Source organism: Rhinoderma darwinii, chromosome 4, assembly GCF_050947455.1.
Source record: "Rhinoderma darwinii isolate aRhiDar2 chromosome 4, aRhiDar2.hap1, whole genome shotgun sequence".
Taxonomy (NCBI): domain Eukaryota; kingdom Metazoa; phylum Chordata; class Amphibia; order Anura; family Rhinodermatidae; genus Rhinoderma; species Rhinoderma darwinii.
Genome location: NC_134690.1, coordinates 165,201,181 through 165,225,054, shown reverse-complemented (window position 1 = coordinate 165,225,054; position 23,874 = coordinate 165,201,181). Strand labels below are relative to the sequence as shown.

The window sequence follows — 23,874 nt, the reverse complement described above, 5'->3', positions numbered from 1 at the left end:
TTCCATTCACACAGTAATAGTTCGAATTTTATTCTTTAGCTCTATCTGAAGCCACCATGGGAAGGGGATGGGGAGCATAGGAGATTACTGTAGACTAATTAACTTTATTTCTTCTTTTTAGTTTAAAATCCAAAGGCCGTCTATTGAAAGGTCCAGTACTGATCAATGAGGATGCAGGAAAGTTTTCTATATAACTTGAAGAACTCTTCACTCACAGGACAATATGAAAATATCAAATTATTGAACTCTGAAACCAAGTGATGATGACTAATCTTTCCAGTTTCTATTACCTGGACTTTAAAGTTGACAATTTCTATCTGTAGCTAAACTGCTTTCTTGTTATGAATATATTTATTTTTTTACTCAAGATATTTTCTGACAAATGTATTGTTATTAGGCGTATTTATTAGGCGTATTCATTAGTCATTAGGCATATTCTCAATGAATGTTAACATTTGCTCAAATTATTTTTTGTTGCAGGTGCCAAGTTAAAATGTAACTCTATATATTTATTTACTACAGATTTATGTATTCACATTTTTTGTATTTTGAAATGGTAAATGCTATTTTTCTTATTTTTACCAATACTGTACTTTTTGGAACTATTCTTACAATTGATGAATATAAACTTGATCATGCATGTTAAATTATCTGTATTTATTTAAAGGAACACTCCAGGCAAAACTGTTATATTGTGTTATGCCTAATGCAGGGCTTTAGGGGCAGTACGTAATTTAGGGATTCAAAGAACTTCTAAATAAAATTTTCTGTGTCATGCGCCGCCAAATACAAATACTTCAAGGATAAATTGAGAAGTAGTTTAAACATAAACAGCTTACTACAAATAGATGTAATACTATTTCATTAAAGTGTATTCTAACTTTTCTTTTGCATAACTTTTTTAAAGAAATAAAACGTGAAAATGATAGATAGCCGACTTCAAATAATATATTATTTTTTAGCTGAAATAGATACGAATGTAGCAGAGTGGAATTTGCATTTTAGCTCTTTAAGGAATAGTTATTTATCGTGATAGATCTGTTGTATAATAGCACACAAGATAAAAACATACTTTTGAAAACTCTGTATAGTCGCTGAAAATAAACTGCTGACAATCTAATGTTATTTGGGGCCTTACAACTATCCCGTGGTACAAGTATCGGACATGCTGAATTTCAATATGCCTGATGCTTTGTTCTATTAGGAGATGAGCCGCTGCCAGAGGGGTTTGGCGGCAGCTTATCTCCCACTCCAATGTCTTATTTGTATAGCTATTTTATGTGTATGGTCAGCATACAAACGAGAAGAACTGGTCCGTGGAATATGCTGTAAATGTCCCATTCCAGGCATGAAAGGGGATTGGGTTTGAAAAAAAAAAATTCCAGGCCCTCCTGCCCAAATGTCTAGTGCAGTAAAGTTAACAATCAAGGGATAAAGGCCCCTTTTTTTAATTTTTCAGTGGAGGATACTTTCCTCTTTGTATGCTCCTGGATACATGTTTAATCCTACGAGTAACTAAGAATATTGTCCATTGACAGTATGCAAAATACAATCGTATTTTATCAACACAATCTGCAAGACAAATGAATATGGATATTTTTATTACAATTATCAGCCATAGAAATAAGGTATTTAACATTTTATGTTGAAATCACAATAACATATTTTAAGGTTCCAATGCATTGTAGACCATGACTACTATTGCATTGTTTTATAAATTAAACATTCAGAAGGTAAAATATAACATTTCTAATATCGATACAAAAATAGATTACTGAGGCAGGCAAGAAAAACAGTGCTTTATAATATTGAGATACCCCTGATATTTTGTTCAAGTTTCCGAGACATTCATTTTTAAACAGAATTTAATAAAATTGAATATATTATCCAACGCATAATAGGATACAAAAATAAAGTCTGTGCCTTCTCATTTAGCTAACCATCATTACAGTCTAATGATTTCAGATGTCGGGTCAGGATCTGCAGTAGAAAGTTTGTAAACATTTTTATTCGGGTAAAATAGGAAGAGTTACTGTATAGGTATTTATAAGAGGTATAAAAATGCACATGGAATATGTTAATACCAATGATGTAAAACACAAAATAACAGATCTGATAAGGCAGCATTGTGTAAGGATAGGGCTACTATTTAATAAATAATTTCTATGTACTTTACAAGGTGCAATGCCTAACTATAGAAGGAGTATATATTTATATCCAATTATGCCTTGCAATCATTAGACAATCTTTGTTCTCTGCACATTAAATATATCTCAATTTTAGATACTCAACTAAAACATCATAGAAATATAATAAATTTCCTCTGACTTCTACTGTGTTTTGATCGAGTCGCTTTTGATTTCTGGTCGTTTTATCTTGACCTAGAAGAAAACCATACAAAGATATCTCAGTGGACAGTTTTGCAAAGATAGATTATTCATTCCAGCGATTGCTAACACATGCACGTTTTTCTACTATCCTATGTTTACAGGGTCAGATTGGCCCACCAAAATACCAAGGTTCTGGCACAACAAAAATTGTTTAACACAATATTGGAATTGAAATTCAAGGTAGCGGGGAAATATATTAAGACTGGTGTTTCAAACACCGGTCATAAACTAATTTACGTTGGCGGGAAAATCTGCAAATTTGTGCACACCAATAATAAATGTGTCCATTCGACAGAAATACAATTCTATGCCTGCTGTGAGCAGGTGTAGATATGCTCCATAGCTGACGCCAGTTACTGGTGTCAATTATGGTAAATCTGTCATTCTTTATGAAAGTGGCGAGAAAAGTAGAAAGTCACAGATTTTAGAGCAACTATGGAGGGTGCTGCCGATATGATGCAAATGTATGGGGACGACGATTGTAGGAAAAATCGCTCATCCCATACTTAATCGATCATTGCTCCTTGAGAAAGGAGCAAACAACCGCCGATCAACGAGCTGTCTCGTCCTTCAGCACTCGTTTTCATGAACCATATCGGCCTGTAGTTTGTTGCTTTCCTGCAGATAAAGTAAGTGTTTCGACAGCAGACCCCTGAATAAGATGCAAGCAAGCATGTTGACAAACAATGCCTTATAACTTGAAGCATCTGTGCGCCTTTGTTATGGAAAAAATATTTATAGAGATGCATCTTTTTTCTTGACACTCTTCAGCTTGCACTATGTTGTTATATTATGTCTGTATTGCATCTTATTTTCAACACCTGCTTTCTCAAGTGCTGCAAGTTCAGACCTCAGTGGGCGTTTCCTGCAAAGCATGCTCCCTCTTTCTATCTCTACCTTCTCTCATTGCTCTGTGTGCCCATGTCTCTTCCTCCATCCCTCTGCCACACTGACATGGCTGATTTCTGTCAGAATATTCAGCTCAAAATGTCTCTTTGGGTCTATGTAACATGCTGTGTGTGAATAACACTGAAATGCTCTGACCACAAATGATTCTACAATGCTCAGGAGTAGGTTAGTAAAATGCAGGGAAGTGATCTTTGACTGCAGGATAGGACTACACACAGGGTTTGCTTATAGTCTGTACCCATGGAACAGCAGATGCATCAACATGGTGCACATATGTCCATATATGAGGTTTACACACCAAACCGTAACAATGTTAAATTTTACACAAAACTATTTGTAAACATAGATACACATACTAGTTAAAATGACATAACAAAAATCAGACTAAACCGTCAAGAAATAAAAGTAAAAAACAAACTAAATTATAGTTATACAGGTGTATAGCAATAATACAGAGATGAAGCTGTACTGGTATTTTAATAAAAGTGATATGACCACTTCCTGTAGTAATATATTAGTTCTCATACCTCTACTAAACTGTTGACTTTTTCAAGTTGAGGTTTCCAGCCAATCAAATGTGGAGCTTTAGAGTCTTGATCTGAAATTGGTACTTCCGGTTCTCCAAGCCGCTCGAAGGCTAAAAAAGTTGATTAACATAAAAGTGAACTACTAATACATCGAAATATACATAAAAAGGTGAGGAGCTTAAGATCTATACTTACATGAAAACAAAGATGTTTTCCAGCTAAACCGTGTTTGGTACATCCTAATGAAGAAAACGCACAATAGATGGCATTAGAAGATGGTAAGAGAAAATAGTAGGCAAAAAGTTAATAAAAAAATTTTATGAAATGCTCTTAAAAGTGCGTACGGTATGCACAGAAATCTGGTGGGAAACAGTGATAGTAGTTAAAAAAGAATAATTTAGACCAGCTCCTCAGACAATTTAGGCCCCATTCACACGACCGTAGTTTTTATTTGTAATTACAGATAATCTGTGGACCCATTCATTTCTATAGGCCATAGACACCTTTGCGTATGTTTACGGATGTGTGTCCGGGTCGTAGAAATTATCAAAAAAATATAGAACATGTTCTGTTCTTGTACGTAATTGTGGCATTGACTCGCCCTTAGAAGTCTATGGGTGCGTACAAAATTGTGGACGACTACGGATATGCATCCGTAGCAGTCCGTCATCGCGGAAGTGTTGCTATGCGACGGCAGCGGATACCCAAAGAAAATGGCACCTGAGGGATCATGACTTTTTCAAGGGGTTAGGACATGCTAGTAACATCACTTGCAGCCTTACTTTTTTGTGGCGGATACGTAAATACGGATGCACTTTGGACCGTATTAGCGGACAGCGTGCCAGATATGCGGATGACTTGTGGATAACTGCGGATTCGCATTTGCGGACAGTAAAAAACACTACAGTCATGTGCATGGGGCCTTAACGTGGATATTCACAGACTGGTGCACAGACAATCTTGAGACCCAGTAGCAAACAATATAAAACAATGAGCCAGCACATGAGCAGGAAATTCCTAGTTATTTATTAAGTCAATGTCAAAACAGAATCATTCCAGATAATGACAAGTTCACACTATTGTGTGTTCTGGCTCTACATCCCTCAATCATAGCCACAGCGATAAGAAAATATTGCATATGGTCAGAATTTATGAAGCCCCTGGGACACTTTTCCCAGCCGAGCTTTACTGTGTTCCGACTGGACGATGTTCTTCGCCTGCACCAAATTCATCAAACTCTCCATTATTAATAACTCTCCCCCTATGTTTTACCAAACCCATTTCTATAATAACCCACTATATTGACGTGTTATTGTAAAATAATATTATTGGTGGCTATTCATTGGTTCACTTTTTCATATTTCACATGTAATACTGTTCTTATAACAACCAGGTCATTTTTCTAGTCTCTCGAAAATGTACATTTGATATTGAAAGTCTGCCCAGTAATGGTCACTTACTCATCGTCATCGCCGTCTTCCTGTTTTCTCTTTCGATACCAGCGTACTCCAAAGAAGATTCCCAGCATTAGCAGTAGAAGGAAGGCCAAAGATCCAAATAATATGCCAAAGAATGCATTCAGGTTCATAGAGAGAATTTCACATTGGGGTCCAGATGCAACATATATCGTGAAGGATTTACAACTAAAATAAGAAAAATACAAAAAAATATACATTTTGGGTGACTTTTTTGCTTGGCTCAGCTTTCTTCCTTTCTAGTTTACTTCTGTCATAGGAATAACACAAGCAAAATGGGGTCATCAGGGGTTGTCAGATGGAGTGTTTTCAACCCTGTGCAGATTCATATCACTATTTACGTTTATATCTACATCCTTAATGGATTGAATAGTGGCACATGGTAATTTAAGTCCACACATGGTTTCCATGACAACGCTACACCCAACCGAAAATATTATTGGAGACCTCAGTAGTACAGCATCAGGCTTTGGGCCTGTAACTTAACGCATCATATCTCAGCATAGCAGTAAGATAGTTAAAAACGCTTTTCACATTTTTGAACGTACATTAACCCCTTAAAGTCCAAGCCACTTTTCCTTCTTTCTTTTTTACTCTCCGCCTTCCAAAAGCCAGAAATTTTTTATTTTTACATCAATGGAGCAGTGTGAAGACTTATTTTTTGCGGCAGAAAAAAAAGCATGTTTCTTTGGGTTTCGTTTTTACGGCTTTCACTGTGCAGTAAAAACGTCCACTTAACTGCTGGTCAATAGGATTCCGACCAAACATAATTTACATAGTTTTTTTTTATCTTTTACTACTTTTTCAAAGGAAAAAACTATTTGTTAAAAAAAAAAAGTTTTCTTTCACCACATTCTGAGAGCCATAACTTTATTATTTCGTCCATTGTGCGGTGTGAGGTCTTATTTTTTGCGGGAAGAGCAAAAGTTTAGTTTTTATTGGTACCATATATTGGTTCATACAGCTTTTTGTCACTTTAGATTAAAAAAAATTTTAGCGCTAAGGTGACCAAAAAAAACAGCAATTCTAGCGTGTACATTTATTTACGGCATATACCGTGTGGATTAAATAATGTTATATTATAATAGTTCAGACTTTTATGGATGCGGTGATACCAATTTTGTTTATTTTTGACATTACATTAGAGGAAAAATGGGAAAAAGGTTTTTTAACTTTCAATGTTTTTTATTTCTTTTCACGAATGAAAATGTAACTATTTTTTACACATTCTATTTGTAGCGTTGGGGGATTTGAACTAGCGATTGTCAGATCACTGGTACAATACTGATGTATTGCAGAGTATTGTAATTTTACAGGCCCCCGGTTTTGCCCTGCCAGAAGCAACGCTTAACAGAAGAAGAAGAAGATGTGTTAAGGGGGTTAACAGACTTTTTGTCAATTACTGCTGATAGGTCTCCCTTCACAAAACATTTTAGTGCTTTACAGTTTACAAGTTGATGCAGAAAATAGACAAGAACATGGACAAATTGATGTTGACTGTATCTCTAAAAATTTAAAAGACTTACAATCAGTAGAGAATATATTTTCTTTTAGCTAAATGCATATGTAAATATAATTGTTTATTCCGGTGACACTAAAACATCTTATTTAGAAAATGGGACATTACAGGAAACATTTGTACACCAGACGCAAAGTGATATAGTACCCTTTTCTTCCATTGCTTCTAAGGAAAGCAAGCTTTAGGCCGGGTTCCCACCTAGAATAAACACTGCATAATTTCTGCAACGGAATTCTGTGCGGAAATTCTGCAGCATTTACAGTAGCAGCAAAGTGGATCTGATGCCCACACGAAAAAAAACGCAACGTAAACATTAATAAATTGACATGTGGTGCTGCGTTTTTGTGGATTTTCCATTGCTGGTTTTCACCATTGAATTCAATGGGGATGCAAAACACGCAACAGAAAGTTGAGTGTTGAGACTTTTGCAGTGTATTTGCAGCGATTACGCCGCAAAAATTGCAACTACGGAAAATAAAATATAAAACATACTAACTCAGAACGCCCTCCTTCTTCCTGCGGTCCAGCCTCCTAGGATGACGTTACATCACACATGACCGATGGTGCAGCCAATCACGGGCTGCAGCGGTCACATGGGCTGACCGCTCATGGACTGCGATGGAGGGATGCATCACCATAACAACAACCTACGTAAGTATGAGCGGAAATTCCGTTTGAAAAAAATGCACCGCAATGTTGCGGTTCTAGGTTGGATATGCTGTGTGGTTTTTATACAGCGTATCTGTCCTGTGGGAACCCAGCCTTAGAGGTCAGACTCAGAAAAAAACAGGTGTGGATTTTGCTGCAAATCTGCCGCAAGACTGTAGTGAATTTGCTGACATTTTAGTAGCTACATTTTGCAGTGGATTTTAGCCATTGTATTACAAAGAGTGAAATCTGTAGTAAAGGTCTATGGCAAATCCACAACATAAGGCCTCATTCACACTGGTGTATTTTGATCAGTATTTTGCATCAGTATTTTTAAGCCAGGGCTGGATGGGGAGATAGCATTTCTACATACCTGCAGGTGGCATTTCCATTAACAAGCTGACAATTTCCATCATTCCTACAGTATGTTTTGTCGTAGCACCTTGAAACACACTGCAAACTTTCCTTATTCAGATCATATCCGGAATAATTACAGCTTACTACCTTTACCAGCTGTTCTAGAGTCACTGAGGAAAGAAAACAACTATCAAATAACACGATACTGACAATTATAAGACAAATTGTTTATGTTTATTTTACTAGAATGTGCTAATTGGGTGATCGGGCTTTATGAATAGGATCATGTTATGAAACATAGCTGGGTACTTTGTATGACAGGGTAATAGGTGATAGGGCAACTCACAGAATACTTAAAGACAGCTATGTGTCAACAAGACATTACTAAAGAGTAGTCAGAGGATAAGGGTAAGTTCACACGAGTCGGATTTCCTGCTGAAAACTCTGCAGCAAATTGTGCTTGATTAGGTGCAGATTTTCAGATAGATATGCCGCAGCGGGGAAGAAAAAAATCGACTATACCCCCCTCCCCTGGCACTCGCAAAGCTCCCTGCTTCCATTAGTTGGTCTCTAGGGATGATGTCTCATCTCACGAGACCCTGCTGCCTATGATTGGCTGCAGCGGTCACATGGGACAAAGCGTCATCTCAGGAGGCCAGCTCAACAGAGACCAACCCAGGGAGTCGGGACGCGTTGGTATTGGAGCGGCAGGGTAGGTCAATATGTTTATTTTTTTATTTAAAATGAAGAGGAAAAAGGTTTTATTTTCTATTTGTAATTTTATCCTGAAGAAATGCAGCTATTCTTCAGAAGAATTTGCCATTTGTTGCAAATTATAAATTCCTCTTTGAACACAATGGGGGAAATCTGCGATAAATACACAACTTTTTAGTTGTGTTCACCGATTTGATATTAATGACCTATCCTAAGGATAGGCCGTCAATATAAAAATCCCAGAGAACCCCTTTAAAACATGTTAAGACTGTTAGTTATAATATGTTGGTCTGCTGGATAATGGTGCTGTGCATTCACAGCAGGGATTTACTAAGTATAATATATTGTACATGCCTAGAACTTAATGTACAAGTGGGTATAAGGTTCTGTGTCGATTTGTAGTTCAGCAGCTCAATCATCAGCGTGCCGTGCCCTGGCACCATGGAGCATTTTCAGAGGTGTAACATAAAGCTCCTGTTCCCTAATGTGAAATCTGTCATAGCCCCCCCCCCTATAATGTGCCCTTTATATTATTAATATCTTCTGTGGCAGAGCAGCCCTATGGACCTCACAAGCAGCAAGACTCACGTGTGACTGCACCACCTAAATTTATGTCCCTGAGCACATTCAGGACTGATGTAATGCTGAAGAATCACTGTAATGTGTCTGTTCGGGCATACGGTGCACCTACTGGACTATGCCATGTGAACCTGGTGCTGTTTACGCACACTGTGAGGGTAGAGCTAAGTATATTGGGGCCACTTCTCTATTTGGGATACAAACTAAGACAAATGTTTTCCTGATTTTTCAATGCGGTTATGCCAGAAAACGAATATTTGCATTAATATTTCTTCACAAATCTCTAGGCTTGTGTTAATATTTCATACATTTAAAAAGGCTTTATAATATTTCATACATTTTAAAAAAGATAAGCGCCACATTTTAGAATATATTTTAACATTTGAATTACAGTTTATAGATAATGGAAATACTTACATTTTTCATTGTCAGTTACATTGATAATGTTAAGTAAAGTTGTTGAACGTTTGCTCCGAACTTTGTTTGTTTCAAGAAGAAATGTTACCAGTTCATCATTTAGAAATTTAACTATTGTAATATTTGCCACATAGGTAAATTTTGCAGTGAATTTTGCTAAAATGGAGTAAGACTCATTCCTGGAGAAAAACAAAAGATACAAATACATCAAAAAATATCAATTCAGTTGGGAAGCTACTAACATTATGTGTTCTAGTTATTATAAAACATGCTGAATCTTATTGCAGCAGATACCAATATGGAATGAAGCCTGAAAAAAATGTATGTATACAGAAGCATTATGAGCCCCATAGTTAATGGGCACCACATTCCATTAAGAGCTCTGGCAAATGTACTTCACCTGACGTTTTGCCATTTTCAGTTCCATAGTTCTGTGCTGATTCATTTTATAATATATTTGTATAGGGGAGATCTGTTTTTCTGACTTGATATATGTTATAATTGTGACTGCATAGAGATACCAATAGGGGGAGCTAACTGCATATGGATTTATACTGATAGTAGTGTGTTAAAGGGTATTCTCCTGTAACATAGTGTATTCAATGGAGCTGTATAAATCTGTATACAGTGAGTACCCCTTGAAGAAGCAGCCAGGGTTGCCAACCATCCGTAAATTTATGGACAGTCCGCAAAAATGGGTGTTTTTTTCTGCCGTCCGTGGCGTTTGGCAGAAAAAAACTCAGTCCGGGATTTTTTCCTCATTCTTCAGAACTTTGCACTGTGCATGCGCTGAAATGTACGTGCACAGTGCAAAGGAACAATCGGCCAAGGCCTGGCATATTTTCAGATTCCGCTTGAATTCTGCTGAATCTGAAAATATTCAGGCCGCTGCCAAGTGAGGTCGATGACGGCCTGTTAGTGGATCAATCCAGTTACCAGACCTGTCACCTGACCTCACATCAGCGTCATGAGGTCAGGTGACTCAGGTCAGGTAACTGGACTGGTCCACCCCCGGGCCATCATCGACCCCAGTCAGAAGTGGACCTGTCACCTCCGACACTGTGCCTTATGACCTCCTCGTCTCCTCCTACAGTGAGTCATATCAGGAAAATCGGGGAGTAGTAGCAGTAGGCTACCACTCTCCACTCTGTTTGTAGTGTGGCACTAAAAACTAGGGGGGAGAGAGGCACTAATAGCAAGGGGGGTGCACTAAAAGCAAGGGGGAGTGTGGCACTAGAGCAAGGGGGGGAAGTGTGGTGCTAAGAGGAAGGGGGAAGTGTTGCACTAAGAGAAAGGGGGGAGCGTGGCACTAAGAGAAAGGGGGAGTGTGGCACTAAGAGAAAGGGGGGAATGTGGCACTAAGAGAAAGGGGAGTGTGGCACTAGGAGAAAGGGGAGTGTGGGACTAAAGGAAATGGGGGGGGGAAGGGGGTGGCACTAAGAGCAAGGGCGGGGTTTGGCACTAAGAGCAAGGGGGGATTCACGCTATTTACAAGGGGGAGCTGTGTGGTGCTATTTACAAGGGAAAGCTGTGTGGCACTATTTACAAGGGGGCTGTGTGGCGCTATCTACAAGAGGGAGCTGTGGCATTATCTGCAAGGGGGAGCTGTGGCGCTATCTACAAGGGGCGAGCTGTGTGGCGCTATTAACAAGGGGGGCTGTATGGCACTATCTACAAGGGGAGCTGTGTGGCGCTATTTACAAAGTCGGCTGTGTGGCACTATCTATAAGGGGGAGCTGTGTGGCGCTATTTACAAGGGGGGCTGTGTGGCGCTATTTACAAGGGGGAGCTGTGTGGTGCTATTTACAAGGGGGCTGTGTAGCACTATCTACAAGGCGGAGCTGTGTAGCGCTGTTTACAAGGGGGGGAGCTGTGTGGTGCTATTTACAAGGGGGGCTGTGTGGCGCTATCCACAGGGGCACAAAAGGGCAATGATCGGGCACTTTTATTGTGTCAAGCACAGAGGGATCATTATTACCATCTTGATCACTGGATTACGAGTTTGTTTAGAAGATGGGGTATTGGTGGGGAAGGTGCTGGAAAAGCGAGAAAACATGTTTCTGTGCCAAATTCAGCAGAGATGAGTCGCGACTGGAATAACTCGTCACAGTGGTCTGGGCCGGATGGAGAAAAAAAGGGAAAGTGAATGACTAATCAGATAAAACATCACCTAAGTCAGCGGGGGAAGTCTACAAGCAGAGCTGTGATTGGTGAGTCACTCCTAGCATACTACAGACTTCACAGGCAATGATTTTGTAATGTGTCCACAAACATTTTGGTGTGTCCATTATTTTTAGCTCAGTTGTCCAGAAATTTCTGAAGTGGGGGTTGGCAACCCTAGAAGCAGCAGGTATTCACCATGCCCATGACAGGCAGGGAAAGTCGTTCATTGATGGGCATTCTGTTACCCTACAAAAGTCATGTGCTATGCCACTAATAGCATGTGGGGGGCCATTACCTGAGTAAAAAGGCAGGAACTGAATATAGTGCAGAGATATTTTACTTGGTTCTTTAGGCGTTATGGAAATATTATGATATTTATTACATTCTAGTTTCTAATTAAAGGTATATATTAGGCTCTGGTTCATATGGCATTTTGTGAACAAGTTCGGTGTATGCGCCAGGAAAGCTCCCGACATATATGCCAAAACCTAGCCATAGACTCCCATCACCCAACGGAGGCCAAAAGAGAAACCTTATGGCCTCCGTTGGGTCGGTATACCTTTTTTTTTCTACAGTATAAAAAAGCGTAGTCAATTATGCTTTTCTATGCAGTCATTAAGTAAAAGAAAAGTACACCGCGGTATATAATTATTTTTTGTTTACATGGAAGTTTATAAGTCACGAATACCACTGTATGCTTATACTATGGCATATGTCGGAGCCTTTTGTTTGAGGTATACGTTGTGTAAAATTTCTGACGTATAGCTCTGACATAAGGCTCGAACGCAGTCCAAAGTGAGAACTAGTAGCACTCTAGACAATGCTTGCATAGAAACTACCATATATATATATGTACACACTGTATAGTAATACCCTTCTCAGGATCTGTAAGCAATATGGAAGGACACAACTAGAAGGCTTTGTCTTTTGCTAGTTTATCTTATTGACCTCTTGATTTTTCCATAGAGGGAGAAGAGGAGGGAACTTTGGTGATGATATGTGAGAAATTTCCATGGAATAATTTAAAATTATTAAAAGCACTAAGCATAATTACAGCTTTAAGAAGCAAATGAGCATAAAAACACTTGGCATGGGGTAAAGAGACTCACTTTGGTTCGTCCATATAACTTGTCTCTGGAGAAAACAATTTTGCCACACCATGTGGAGCTGTAATCAGTCTTTCTTCAAGCTGCAAAAAGTCAAATAAACAAAATTACAGAATGCAAATTTCAAGTGAGGCAAACAATCTGGATACAAGTACTACCTCATGCATGCTGGGAATAGCCTCCTTTTAAAGTAAACGCTGTTAAGTTATTTCAAATAACGTACAGTCTTACTGTAATATAGTTTGCCTCTTTACGATATTAAATGTGCACTGTGTTGTTCCTGATATCTGGTATCACTTGGCCTAACGAGATACATACTAAATGCGTAGCTTGGAGAACCTGAACCCAATGCAAAATCTGTAGCAGGGCCTCCAGTTACCATGTACCATTTCTTATGTGGCAGAGGGCCTTTTGCTCAGGGTACTTCTCATGTACGTCCAGATGAAGCCTATTCATCTATCCAAAGGTAATCTCTGCTACAAAGCCCATTCATAATGGCATCATTTTTAAAATGGTCCCAGAGAACAAGTTGTCCATCATTTGGTGCCTTTTACATATATCAAAATCACGTTAACCAAGCAATTATTTTTATGACAAAAGCTTTACAAGATGAGAGAAATACATTTCATTGTCTGGTGAAGACAGGTTCAGCTATGAGTGGACTAACCACTTTCTGCTCAGCTTCTGATTATTCAATCAAACATTGCAAAATAATTTACAAAATAAAATAAAGTTATTGTGAAAATTCCCATTGAGATGCATATCAGGCTTTCAGCAGCAATTTAGACATCAACACAACAAGGGGTTTTCCCACAAACACATATATCCCCTATCCACATGTTGGGGGATACATGTGTGAACGCTGGGGGTCTGACCGTTAGGAGAACATGAGACCGAAAGTCCCCCGAGATGATCCATGATCCATGGGACTAGAGCGCTGGTGCGCATGCTCGACCAGTGCTCCGTTAATTTTGATGGAGCTGCCAGAGACAGCGGACCCGGAAGTCCTATAGAAATGAATGGAGCACTGGCTAAGCATGCGCACCAGCGCTCTATTCGCATGGATCACTTTGGGGGACTTTCAGACCCCTTTCTCATCACTGGGGGTCACAGAGGTCGGACCCCCAGCAATCACACATGTATCCCCTATCCTATGGACAGGGGATACATGTATTTTGTGGGAAAACCCCTATAAGAAGGCATAAATATGCAATATATGAAAATATACCTACCAGTGTACGACCTTCTATAGAAGTGAAGTTAATGCTGGAGTTCAAAAATACATGCACAGACCTCTTTATTACATCTAAAGAAAACAAGCATGGCATATTATTACACAGGACATCAGTTACCATTGCAGACACACAGTAAGAGGAATGTTATTACTGTCCTATATCTAAATGTGATAGGTAAAGTACGTTGACCATATGTTCACTTTACACATCAGTTTAAAATAACAACCCTATTGGATACATAAAGGGGTAGATTTATTAGGCGCAGCCTTCTGCCAAAGAAAAGTCGCAATTTGCGGAAAAAAAAATTGTGCGACTTTTGTATTTTTACAATGCCTCCACCGTTTTTCCATGGTTTGCTTCGGCTCAACAGATTTGTTATAATTTACACCAGAATCTGGACTAAGTATAGGCGGAAATCTACGCAGACGTCCAGAGATGCATCTAATTTACTAAGAGATGTGCACCTCTAAATAAATTAAGCACATTTTACTCCAGCGATCTTTATATTAAGAATGGCCAGTCTTAATAAATCTCTCCCTAAATATTCTGGATAACGAAGTAAAGTTTATGAAAGAAAAGTTTACCTACAGCCTGAGAATGTGAACTTACCTTCATTTAGTTCTGCACTGAAGATGTCCACCGTAACTGTGCATGTTTCACCAGAGAATGTTGGAGGGCAGGCGCATTGAGGGGTGCAATGTAGACCAGCCTTTGTACATGTTCCACCGTTACTACAGTAGTTTTTATCACATTGCGCAATACAGTAACAATATGTGCCATTACCTGCAGATATCAATGAGAATAGACCAGTTGTAGGTACACAGTTATATTTATTGTAAAAAGCAAAATAGAATCTTAATTTCCAGTACTGAATTCACATTAGGAGAGTGTAGCTATAAAATGCTCTATAGTAAGATTCTGATTAGTGAATGTAAACATAACAGACAGGGCGAGCATTTCATGGATACTTGTGTCCAAACTAGACAAGCCCTGCGTGTACCCTAATAGGACATCTGGATTTCACAGATGGAGGGTCCCATCGCCCAGGACCCCCTCTCTTAATCCCCATGCACACAATAGTGCCCGTAATCGCAGCCCATGATTGCGGGCACGGCAATCTGCTGACGGCCGTCCACATTTTCGGGCCGTGTTCCCACACAAAGTATGGGAACACAGCCCGTAATACACGAAAGAACGGACATGCAACATAATTCCCAGGACAGTTTTACAGCACAGACACCCATTCGTAGCGATACAGAAAGGTGTCCGTGGCCAATAGAACTGAATGTATCCGTAAAAGCGCGGACCATGTTACGGTCTGTGATTTTACGGTCGTGTGAATGGGGCCTTAGCCAGAGTCCACTGTTAAGAGCTTCATGTGCGACCATTCATTTAAATAGGAAACGCATAATTCTATATTTAGCAATTCAGTACAATTATCTATTAACCAGAGTGGACAGCGGCAACAAAGAGCGTCTCTTGCTCTGGAAGATGAGTTTTAGTGAGTGGCTATCATTTCCCTTGTGGTGGCGCTGCAGGGAAATTAAACACTTGCTGTATGGTTTCTCTGAGGGTATGTTCACATGCTAGCTGGCTTTTACGGCTGAAATGACAGCCTGTTTTCAGAAGAAAACAGCTGCCTCGTTCCAGCCGTAAATGCTCCTCAACGTAATATACGAGGCGTCTGTGACGCTCGTATATCTTGAGCTGCTCTTCATTGAGTTCAATGAAGAACGGCTCAAATTACGTTGCAAAGAAGTGTCCTGCACTTCTTTGCCGAGGCAGTCAATTTACGCGTCGTCGTTTGACAGCTGTCAAACGACGACACGTAAATTATAGGTCGTCTGCACAGTACGTCGGCAAGCCCATTCAAATGAATGGGCAGATGTTTGCCAACGTATTGTAGCCCTATTTTCAGGTGTAAATCGAGGCATAATACGCCTCGTTTACGTCTGAAAATAGGTCGTGTGAACCCAGCCTAAGGGTATGTGCACACGTAGTGACCAAAAACGTCTGAAAATACAGAGCTGTTTTCAAGGGAAAACAGCCCCTGATTTTCAGACGTTTTTTGAGCAACTCACGTTTTTCGCAGCGTTTTTCGCGTCCGTTTTTGGAGCTGTTTTCATTGGAGTCTATGAGAAAACTGTTCCAAAAACGTCCAAAGAAGTGTCCTGCACTTCTTTTGACGAGGCTGTATTTTTACGCGTCGTCGTTTGACAGCTGTCAAACGACGACGTGTAAATGACAGGTTGTCTGCACAGTACGTCGGCAAACCCATTCAAATGAATGGACAGATGTTTGCCGACGTATTGTAGCCCTATTTTCAGACGTTAAACGAGGCATAATACGCCTCGTTTACATCTGAAAATAGGTCGTGTGAACCCAGCCTAAGGATTAAAGCAGATCACTTGGGATTCTAGCAGTGCGGTATTCTATGATCAACTTATCATTGGAGGACTCTTCTCACTAAAAGGGATTATCCAAAGCGGAGCACACCTTTAGCAAACACCATGTATTAGATGCTATTGCAGCAGATGAATGGCGCACGAGGCACTGTATTAAAGCGTGCTATACCCTCACGGTCTAATTGATCTGAGTGCACCACATGGCCGACTGGTGACCAGGGAACTTTAGTGCTTGAATAACTACTTTTTATACTTTCTGCATGTATTGCAGTTTTTATGTATATTGTTGAGATGTTTTATTATTTTGGCAAAAACTTGTAATGTCTAAAGCTCCTAAACGAGCAGTCTGTAATGCATTCTGTCTTAGATTGATGGCTAATTTAGACATGGGAAACATACGCCTAACATGCCTCAGAAGAAGCCGAAATTGGTTGAAACTCAAGATCAGGCTGCTGTTTGGCGTGCTGCTTGATATTTTATATGCACATTTTTATCATACGTATTTTGAGTATAATAAAGTAAATTTTTGCTTTCAAATGGTGTGTGGCAATATCACAATTTTATATTAGCCGGAAATAGGGCCTTTTTTCCACTCTGCGACACGTGGTTGGAGGTAGAACTACTAGGTTTAGAATACCTTCTGTAGGAGATTGTTCACACAGAGCTGTTTTCCATCTGCTGCATCTACTATGTGGAGGAAAATGTTCTCCAGTTTCCCAGTGGGCACACGGACCCAGCTATGACTCTGCTGCTACTGTCTAGTGCTGTAACTGCCCCTTCTGCTGATTGTATTTATTTATGTTTCATTCTGTGTTACTGAGGCTGGATGGTGAACATTGGATTCTATATAGTGCACACAGTTGAGACTAAAAGAAAACCTGCCACGTCAAGCATGCTGTCCAATTTGCAGGCATCATTTATAGAGAAGAAAGAGCTGAACATGTTGTTATATCGTTTTGTGGGTAAAAATTCAGGGTAAACTATCAATTATCGATTTAAATCCAGGCTCACTGTGGGCTGAAGAGTCCAGTAGGCGGTCTCAAGCATTGACCCTCCATTAGTGTGCATCCAGAAAAAGGTGCCAATCACTGAGTGAGACCACCCACTGGACTCTTTAGCCCCAAGGATTTGAATGAATAAATTAAAGGTTATTCTGAATCTTTTCCCACAAAACAATATATCAATCTTCTCAGCTCCTCCTGCTTTATAACATGACTGCAGACCGGACATGTTTGAGGTGACAGGTTCCCTTTAACAAGTGATTTAAGCCATAGAAGTGGCAGTCAGAATTGTTTCATTTAACTCTATAACTGTGTGAACGGAAACTGGAAATTTAAAAAATCTGCTTAAATAAAAACAGACCTCCAGCCCCACTAAAAAAATCAGCACAGAATTTTGGACCTATTTGGGTTTTAAAATAAATAAAATGAGGCACACTAAGTAAATTTCCCCAACATTTCCTTAAAGAGGTTGTTTAATCAAGACAACCTCTTTGCATATACTCTATTAAGGCATGTGGATATTATGGAGGAGGCTCCTGTGACTGGACTGAAGTGAAAACAAAATGAAATGAAATGTGACTGAAAGTCCCTGTTGCTGATGTGTTACATAGTTACATAGTTACATAGTATATAGTTACATAGTTAGTACGGCTGAAAAAAGACACATGTCCATCAAGTTCAACCAAGGGAAGGGAAAAGGGAAGGAAAAATTTCTACACATAGGAGCTAATATTTTTTTGTTCTAGGAAATTATCTAACCCTTTTTTAAAGCCATCTACTGTCCCTGCTGTGACCAGCTCCTGCGGTAGGCTATTCCATAGATTCACAGTTCTCACTGTAAAGAAGCCTTGTCGCCTCTGCAGCTTGAACCTTTTTTTCTCCAGACGGAGGCAGTGCCCCCTTGTTTTTTGAGGGGGTTTTACAAGGAACAGGATTTCACCATATTTTTTGTATGTGCCATTAATATATTTATATAAGTTAATCATGTCCCCCCTTAGTCGTCTTTTTTCAAGGCTAAATAGGTTTAATTCTTTCAAAAGTAATTTATTCACTCACCTGTGAATCCATTATTACAATGACAGGTGTAAGTTCCTATTGTGTTATTACAGGTAGCATAAGGTGAACAGAGATTGATGGTGTTGCATTCATCAACATCAGCACAATGGATCCCGTCACCTAATTAATATACAATAATTCACAGATAAATATGAAAACTTTTTACTGAAACATAAAAGCATTTAACTTGCAGGTAGGGACCAATAAGTCTACAAGCACTGGACACACATGAGCTGTCATAACATGGCAGCACCACTATCATACAAAGAAGTAAATATAATGTCATGAATTCATTTGCTTACCTGTGAATCCATTATTACAAGCACAGGTGTAACTTCCTATTGTGTTATTACAGGTTGCGTTAGATGAACAGTTATTGGTGGTGTTGCATTCATCAATATCCTCACAATGGGTTCCATTACTTAATCAATATAAAATGTTTCACAGTAAAGTCAGGGATATAAGGGTAAAGACACTTGTAGCGGCCAAACAACGAACTGTTCTAAGGCTTTACCACCAAAAAGGCGCAACTTTTCAATGATTGTTAATGTCCGCGCTTTCTTTTGCAGTTTAAACTGCTGTTTACCTAAAAATAAATGTGCACACCTAAGCAATCATTTAAACACTGCAATGATTGGCAGTAAAACTACAAGTCCGTTCGGTGTTCAGCTGCTACATTTGTCCTTACCCTAAAATTGGAGGGAGATATGACAGATATGAAAATTAAAATTTTTTACTAAAAGTATAAGTCTACAACCATTGGACACACATGGGTCATGTATGAACTGTCGGTAAGGTAGAATTTGTGTTTATTCCACCAAAAATTTGAGTATAATTGTTAATTTTAAATTTATGAAGAATCTGTTTAACCTTTCTTACCGACTGCTACAAACTTTTTTTTTTCACTAATAAGTTTTCATTTTCATATCTACCTCCAATGTTTTATCCCCATACGGATCCATATATATATTTGTTACTATGAGAGTAAATGGAAGACATATGCAACTGTATTGGGATACAGTGTAATTTGTCTGGGGGAGAAATGTTCGTCGGCACACTTTAAACATGCTTGCTTAGTGTTTTCCCAAACGTGGTGTGAAACTAGTCTTACCTGTCATACGCCATCCAATATATACTGAAGTGGCATACAGGTAACGTCCCCTATTTACAAAAATCTAAACTTGTGTGGCAGTGTTCAGGATTATCATAGAATAGTGGGATCTGACTTTGCAGGCACAGATATAGCTGAATTCTGCATGTACACAAATAAATCACTCTTCATTTCAGTTACTTTCACAAATATTTTATTTACTCACCTGTGTACCCAGGTTTACAGGAACAGGTATAACTTCCCACTGTGTTAATACAGGTGGCATCAGCTGAACAGTTGTGAGTGTTACTTCCACATTCATTAACATCAGCACAATATGTCCCATTGCCTAATGAAAATACAAAAATGATACATACAGTTAAGTTAGGACACATTGATACATGTTTGTTGTATGTTTCTATGAAAACAACTGATAATATAGGATTACTGGAAGGATCCCATTAATTTCTAGGAATCAAACTGCTACCAACGTGAATCAATCTATATATTCACTGGACAACACAGGTCTTAGGGCCTGTTCATATGAGGGTTGTTCTTCCGTTGAGGGGTTCCGTCTACTGCACTATTGATTCCGTCAAAACAAAGGAACCTTGTCACAACGGTGACAAACGGAAACCTTTAGCAACGTTTCTGTCACCATTGAGATCAATGGTGAGAGAAACGGAAGTTAAGGTTTCAGTTTGCCTTTTCATTGAGGGGGTTAACCCGACGGAAACCTTCAACGGAACCCCTCAACGGAAGGGCAACGCTGATGTGAACACAGCCTTATTCTACCGTTGCCTTTTTTCCTCCAATGCTTTTCTACTGAAATCTCACAGGGTGTGTGTTTTATAGAATCTATAAATATCCATAATATTAATTTATTAGGATAACATAGAGTAAATGAGGTCTCCAGTGAAGACAACCTTTGTCCTTATAACTTACTAGAAAATATTGATTTCAAGGGGGTGGGGCGGGCACATATAACTCAGTTATTCATGTTTTGTACATAATTTAGGCATTCACTGTTTATTTCACAAGTTGTAAAAGGTTAGTAAAAGAGCACAGTGTATATCACTAATACAGAGCTCTATATTGAAAATACTGTAACAAAACAAAAAAAGTTCTCGCAAGTGGAAAAAAAATTGTACAATAAAGGCGCTACTAAGGAAATTTCTGTATCTTTTGCTCAATGGAAAATTTGGAGCAAATTGTCATAATTAATAAAATGGACCAAGTAAGGTGGTGTGACATATCAGGGCCAATAATTCTTTCCTACTGGCGCCTCAAATACAAGTTTCCAAGGTGCTCTGTACACTATAAGTCCTTAACACAGGAAAGTACAAAATGGCTGCATGTTACTGGGCTGTAGAGAAGAAGTTGCCAAAACGACGCCCCTTTCACTGACATCACTTCCTGCTCTGCAGCTATTGGTTGAAGCGTAATCTCACAGACTTCCTGCTCTGTTCCCCCCTCCTGCATGTAGTATGCATACAATACTGGTAATACTGACAGCACTCTGCTGTACAGCCCAAGAAAATGGAGCAATTTTCTTATCTCCTGTGGTGTAAAGGACCTGTAGTATAGAATCAATAGCCCCTGGAAAACTTGTATCCTATATGAAACTACATCCCTGTTGTTCAAAATATAAAAGCATCCAAATTTTATAATATAATTTGGTAAATAGCAGGAATCAACTTTGCTGATATGTTAAAATATTGTATACACTCACCTGTGAATCCAATATTACAATCACAGGTGTAACTTCCTATTGTGTTCTTACAGGTAGCATGAGGTGAACAGAGATTGGTGGTGTTGCATTCATCAACATCAGCGCAATGGATCCCATCACCTAATTAATATACAATAATTCACAGATAAGTCCGTGATATAACATTAGAGAGAGATTTGTAAACTATCTTACAGGTAGGGATGGATATTCCTTATATTAAAGTGGGAAGGAAAAGGCTACATTGATGTGCAAACAAATACAATGAATACAATATATAAATAAAAATACTGTAGATCATACTGATAAAATGATGCATTACAGCATATTGAACGCCGCACATGCATACATATATTTAGATGTGACTCTTACAGCATATGTAACATGTCTATTGAAAAAGGAAAAATACAAACATTCACACATGGTGTTGTCAAATGAAATATTTCAAAGCATTCTGACACGGGTTCTCTTTTATTATAGGCAAACTACAGAAAAGGTTACTGAAAGCCTAAAGTAAAATTCGGATTATTATAATAAACAATCATTTTTATTTACCGTATTTTTCGGACTATAAGACGCACCTGACCATAAGACGCACCCAGGTTTTAGACAACAGAAAATAGGAAAAAAAGTATTTGTTAAAAAATAATTTATTCTGTTTCACCACATTCTAATGCCTTATTCACACGACAGGGTCCCGCCCGAGCCCGAGTGTCGGCCGATAAAATCAGCCGTTTTTCCCGGCCGGTTTGCATTCATTTTGCATCCGTTCCGGGCCAGGCATATCTGGACAGTGACATCAGGGGCAACTCCTGAAGGAGAATCCCCATGTATTCGGGGATTCCATTTCAGGAGTTTGCCCTGATGTCACTGCCCAGATATGGACAGAGACATCAAGCGCTCTGTCCAGGAGCGGAATCCCCGAACACACGGGGATTCCGCTCCTTCAGGGAGCTAAAGTGCGGCTAGCACATAGCAGAGCAGGGAGATACCTCCCTGTTCTGCTATAGTGGCATCGCTACAATAGCTATGCTAGCGGCGCCATCGGCCATGGAAGGTGTCGCCGGGCCAGGGCGCTTTTGAAACAAGCAGGGGAAGGGAGCCAGCCCAGTGCTCCCTTCCACCTGCTGTACACCCCAGCCCTGCCACACAGTGTATAAACTAACCTCCAGCGTACAGCCATTTGTCCGAATGGCATAAACTCCTCCTCCTCACATGCACTCTGCGCTGTGAGGAGGGAGCGAGCGACGGAATACATGGCCATCACTCGGGACACATTCCGGTGATGGCCGTGTATTACCCGGACCCATAGACTTCTATGGGAGCCGGGCGGCCGGGTAAACGGCCGTAAATAGGACATGTCCCATTTTTTGACGGCCAGGTTTGCCGGGCCGTCAAAATATAGGTCGTGTGAATAGCCCCATTAGGGGTCTATTGTTTCTACTGCAGCCAGGTGACGGCCGTTTTATGAACGGCCGTCACCCGGTCGGGAAACCCTGTCGTGTGAATAAGGGCTAAGAGCCAAATTTGTTTTACAAGCTGTAGTTTTATTGGCACCATTTTTTGTTACATACAATATTTTTTATCACTTTTTTTTAATTTCATATTTTTAGCACTAAGGTGACCCAAAAAACGACTTTGATGTTTTACATTTTTAAACTCACCGTGCGAGTTAAATAATGGTATATTGTAAAAGATTGGACTTTAACAGACACAGCGATACCGAATTATATTATTTTTTACATTGTGCTTGGGGAAAAATGTGAAAAGGTTTTTCTTTTAACTTTTAATATATTTTTATAGACTCCTAAAAATGTATCTAACATTTAATTTTTTTGTACACTCCTGAAAATGTATCTAACATTTTTTTTTTTTACACATTTTATTAGTTCCCCTAGGGGACTTGAACCGGCGCCTACTTGGTCACATGTGGAGTTACTGAAAAGGCGTAGCTACGCTGTTTCCCTTACTTCCATAGTAGTGAATGGCAGTTAAGGAAGCAGCGTAGCATGCGAGCTACGCTGTTTTCGTAACTAGTGTTCAGTTCTATGGGAGTTACGGAAACACCGTAGCTCAGCGAGTTACACTGTTTAAGTAACTCCACACGTAATCAAGTGGCCGGGAGAGCACGTAAAGCTAGAACAGGTTTTTGGGGGCCCCGTTCTTGAGATAGGTGCGGGTCCCAGAGGTGGGACTGGCATCTATCTGATATTTATGACATATCCTGTGGATATGTCATGAATGTCCGTCATAGAAAACCCCTCTAAATGCCGCAGTCGCTATTGACCACAGCATTTAACTAGTTAAAGGGGTTTGCCATAAAACACATTTATCCCCTTTCCACAGGATAGGGGCTACATGTGAGATCGCTGGAGGTCCGACCGCTGGGACCAGCAGCGATAAGGAGTACAGGGGACCGAAAGTCACCCAAAGCACTACATGAGAAGCCCGGACTTCCGGGTTCTGTGTCCGGCTTATCTGTTCCACAGCTCCATAGAGATCAATGGAGAGCCGCTCGCACATGTGCAGAAGAATCCCATTGATCTCTATGAAG

General features: G+C 39.6%; 1 protein-coding gene across 1 annotated transcript in view; it reads right to left on the bottom strand.

Annotated features, from left to right (window-relative positions):
• Window positions 1-1,759: 1,759 nt before the first annotated feature.
• The window catches only part of MUC4 (mucin 4, cell surface associated), a 125,254-nt gene continuing 103,139 nt past the window's right edge, over window positions 1,760-23,874 (bottom strand). The window contains exons 66-78 of the mRNA XM_075863666.1: window positions 21,324-21,443; window positions 19,814-19,940; window positions 18,804-18,922; window positions 18,502-18,621; window positions 14,649-14,822; window positions 14,037-14,110; window positions 12,808-12,887; window positions 9,536-9,714; window positions 7,842-7,995; window positions 5,287-5,469; window positions 4,022-4,065; window positions 3,827-3,936; window positions 1,760-2,381 (exon numbers count right to left, since the gene is read on the bottom strand). Of these exons, the coding sequence (XP_075719781.1) occupies window positions 2,331-2,381; window positions 3,827-3,936; window positions 4,022-4,065; window positions 5,287-5,469; window positions 7,842-7,995; window positions 9,536-9,714; window positions 12,808-12,887; window positions 14,037-14,110; window positions 14,649-14,822; window positions 18,502-18,621; window positions 18,804-18,922; window positions 19,814-19,940; window positions 21,324-21,443 (1,535 nt within the window). The 3' untranslated portion in view covers window positions 1,760-2,330. The remainder of the gene's footprint in view (window positions 2,382-3,826; window positions 3,937-4,021; window positions 4,066-5,286; window positions 5,470-7,841; window positions 7,996-9,535; window positions 9,715-12,807; window positions 12,888-14,036; window positions 14,111-14,648; window positions 14,823-18,501; window positions 18,622-18,803; window positions 18,923-19,813; window positions 19,941-21,323; window positions 21,444-23,874) is intronic.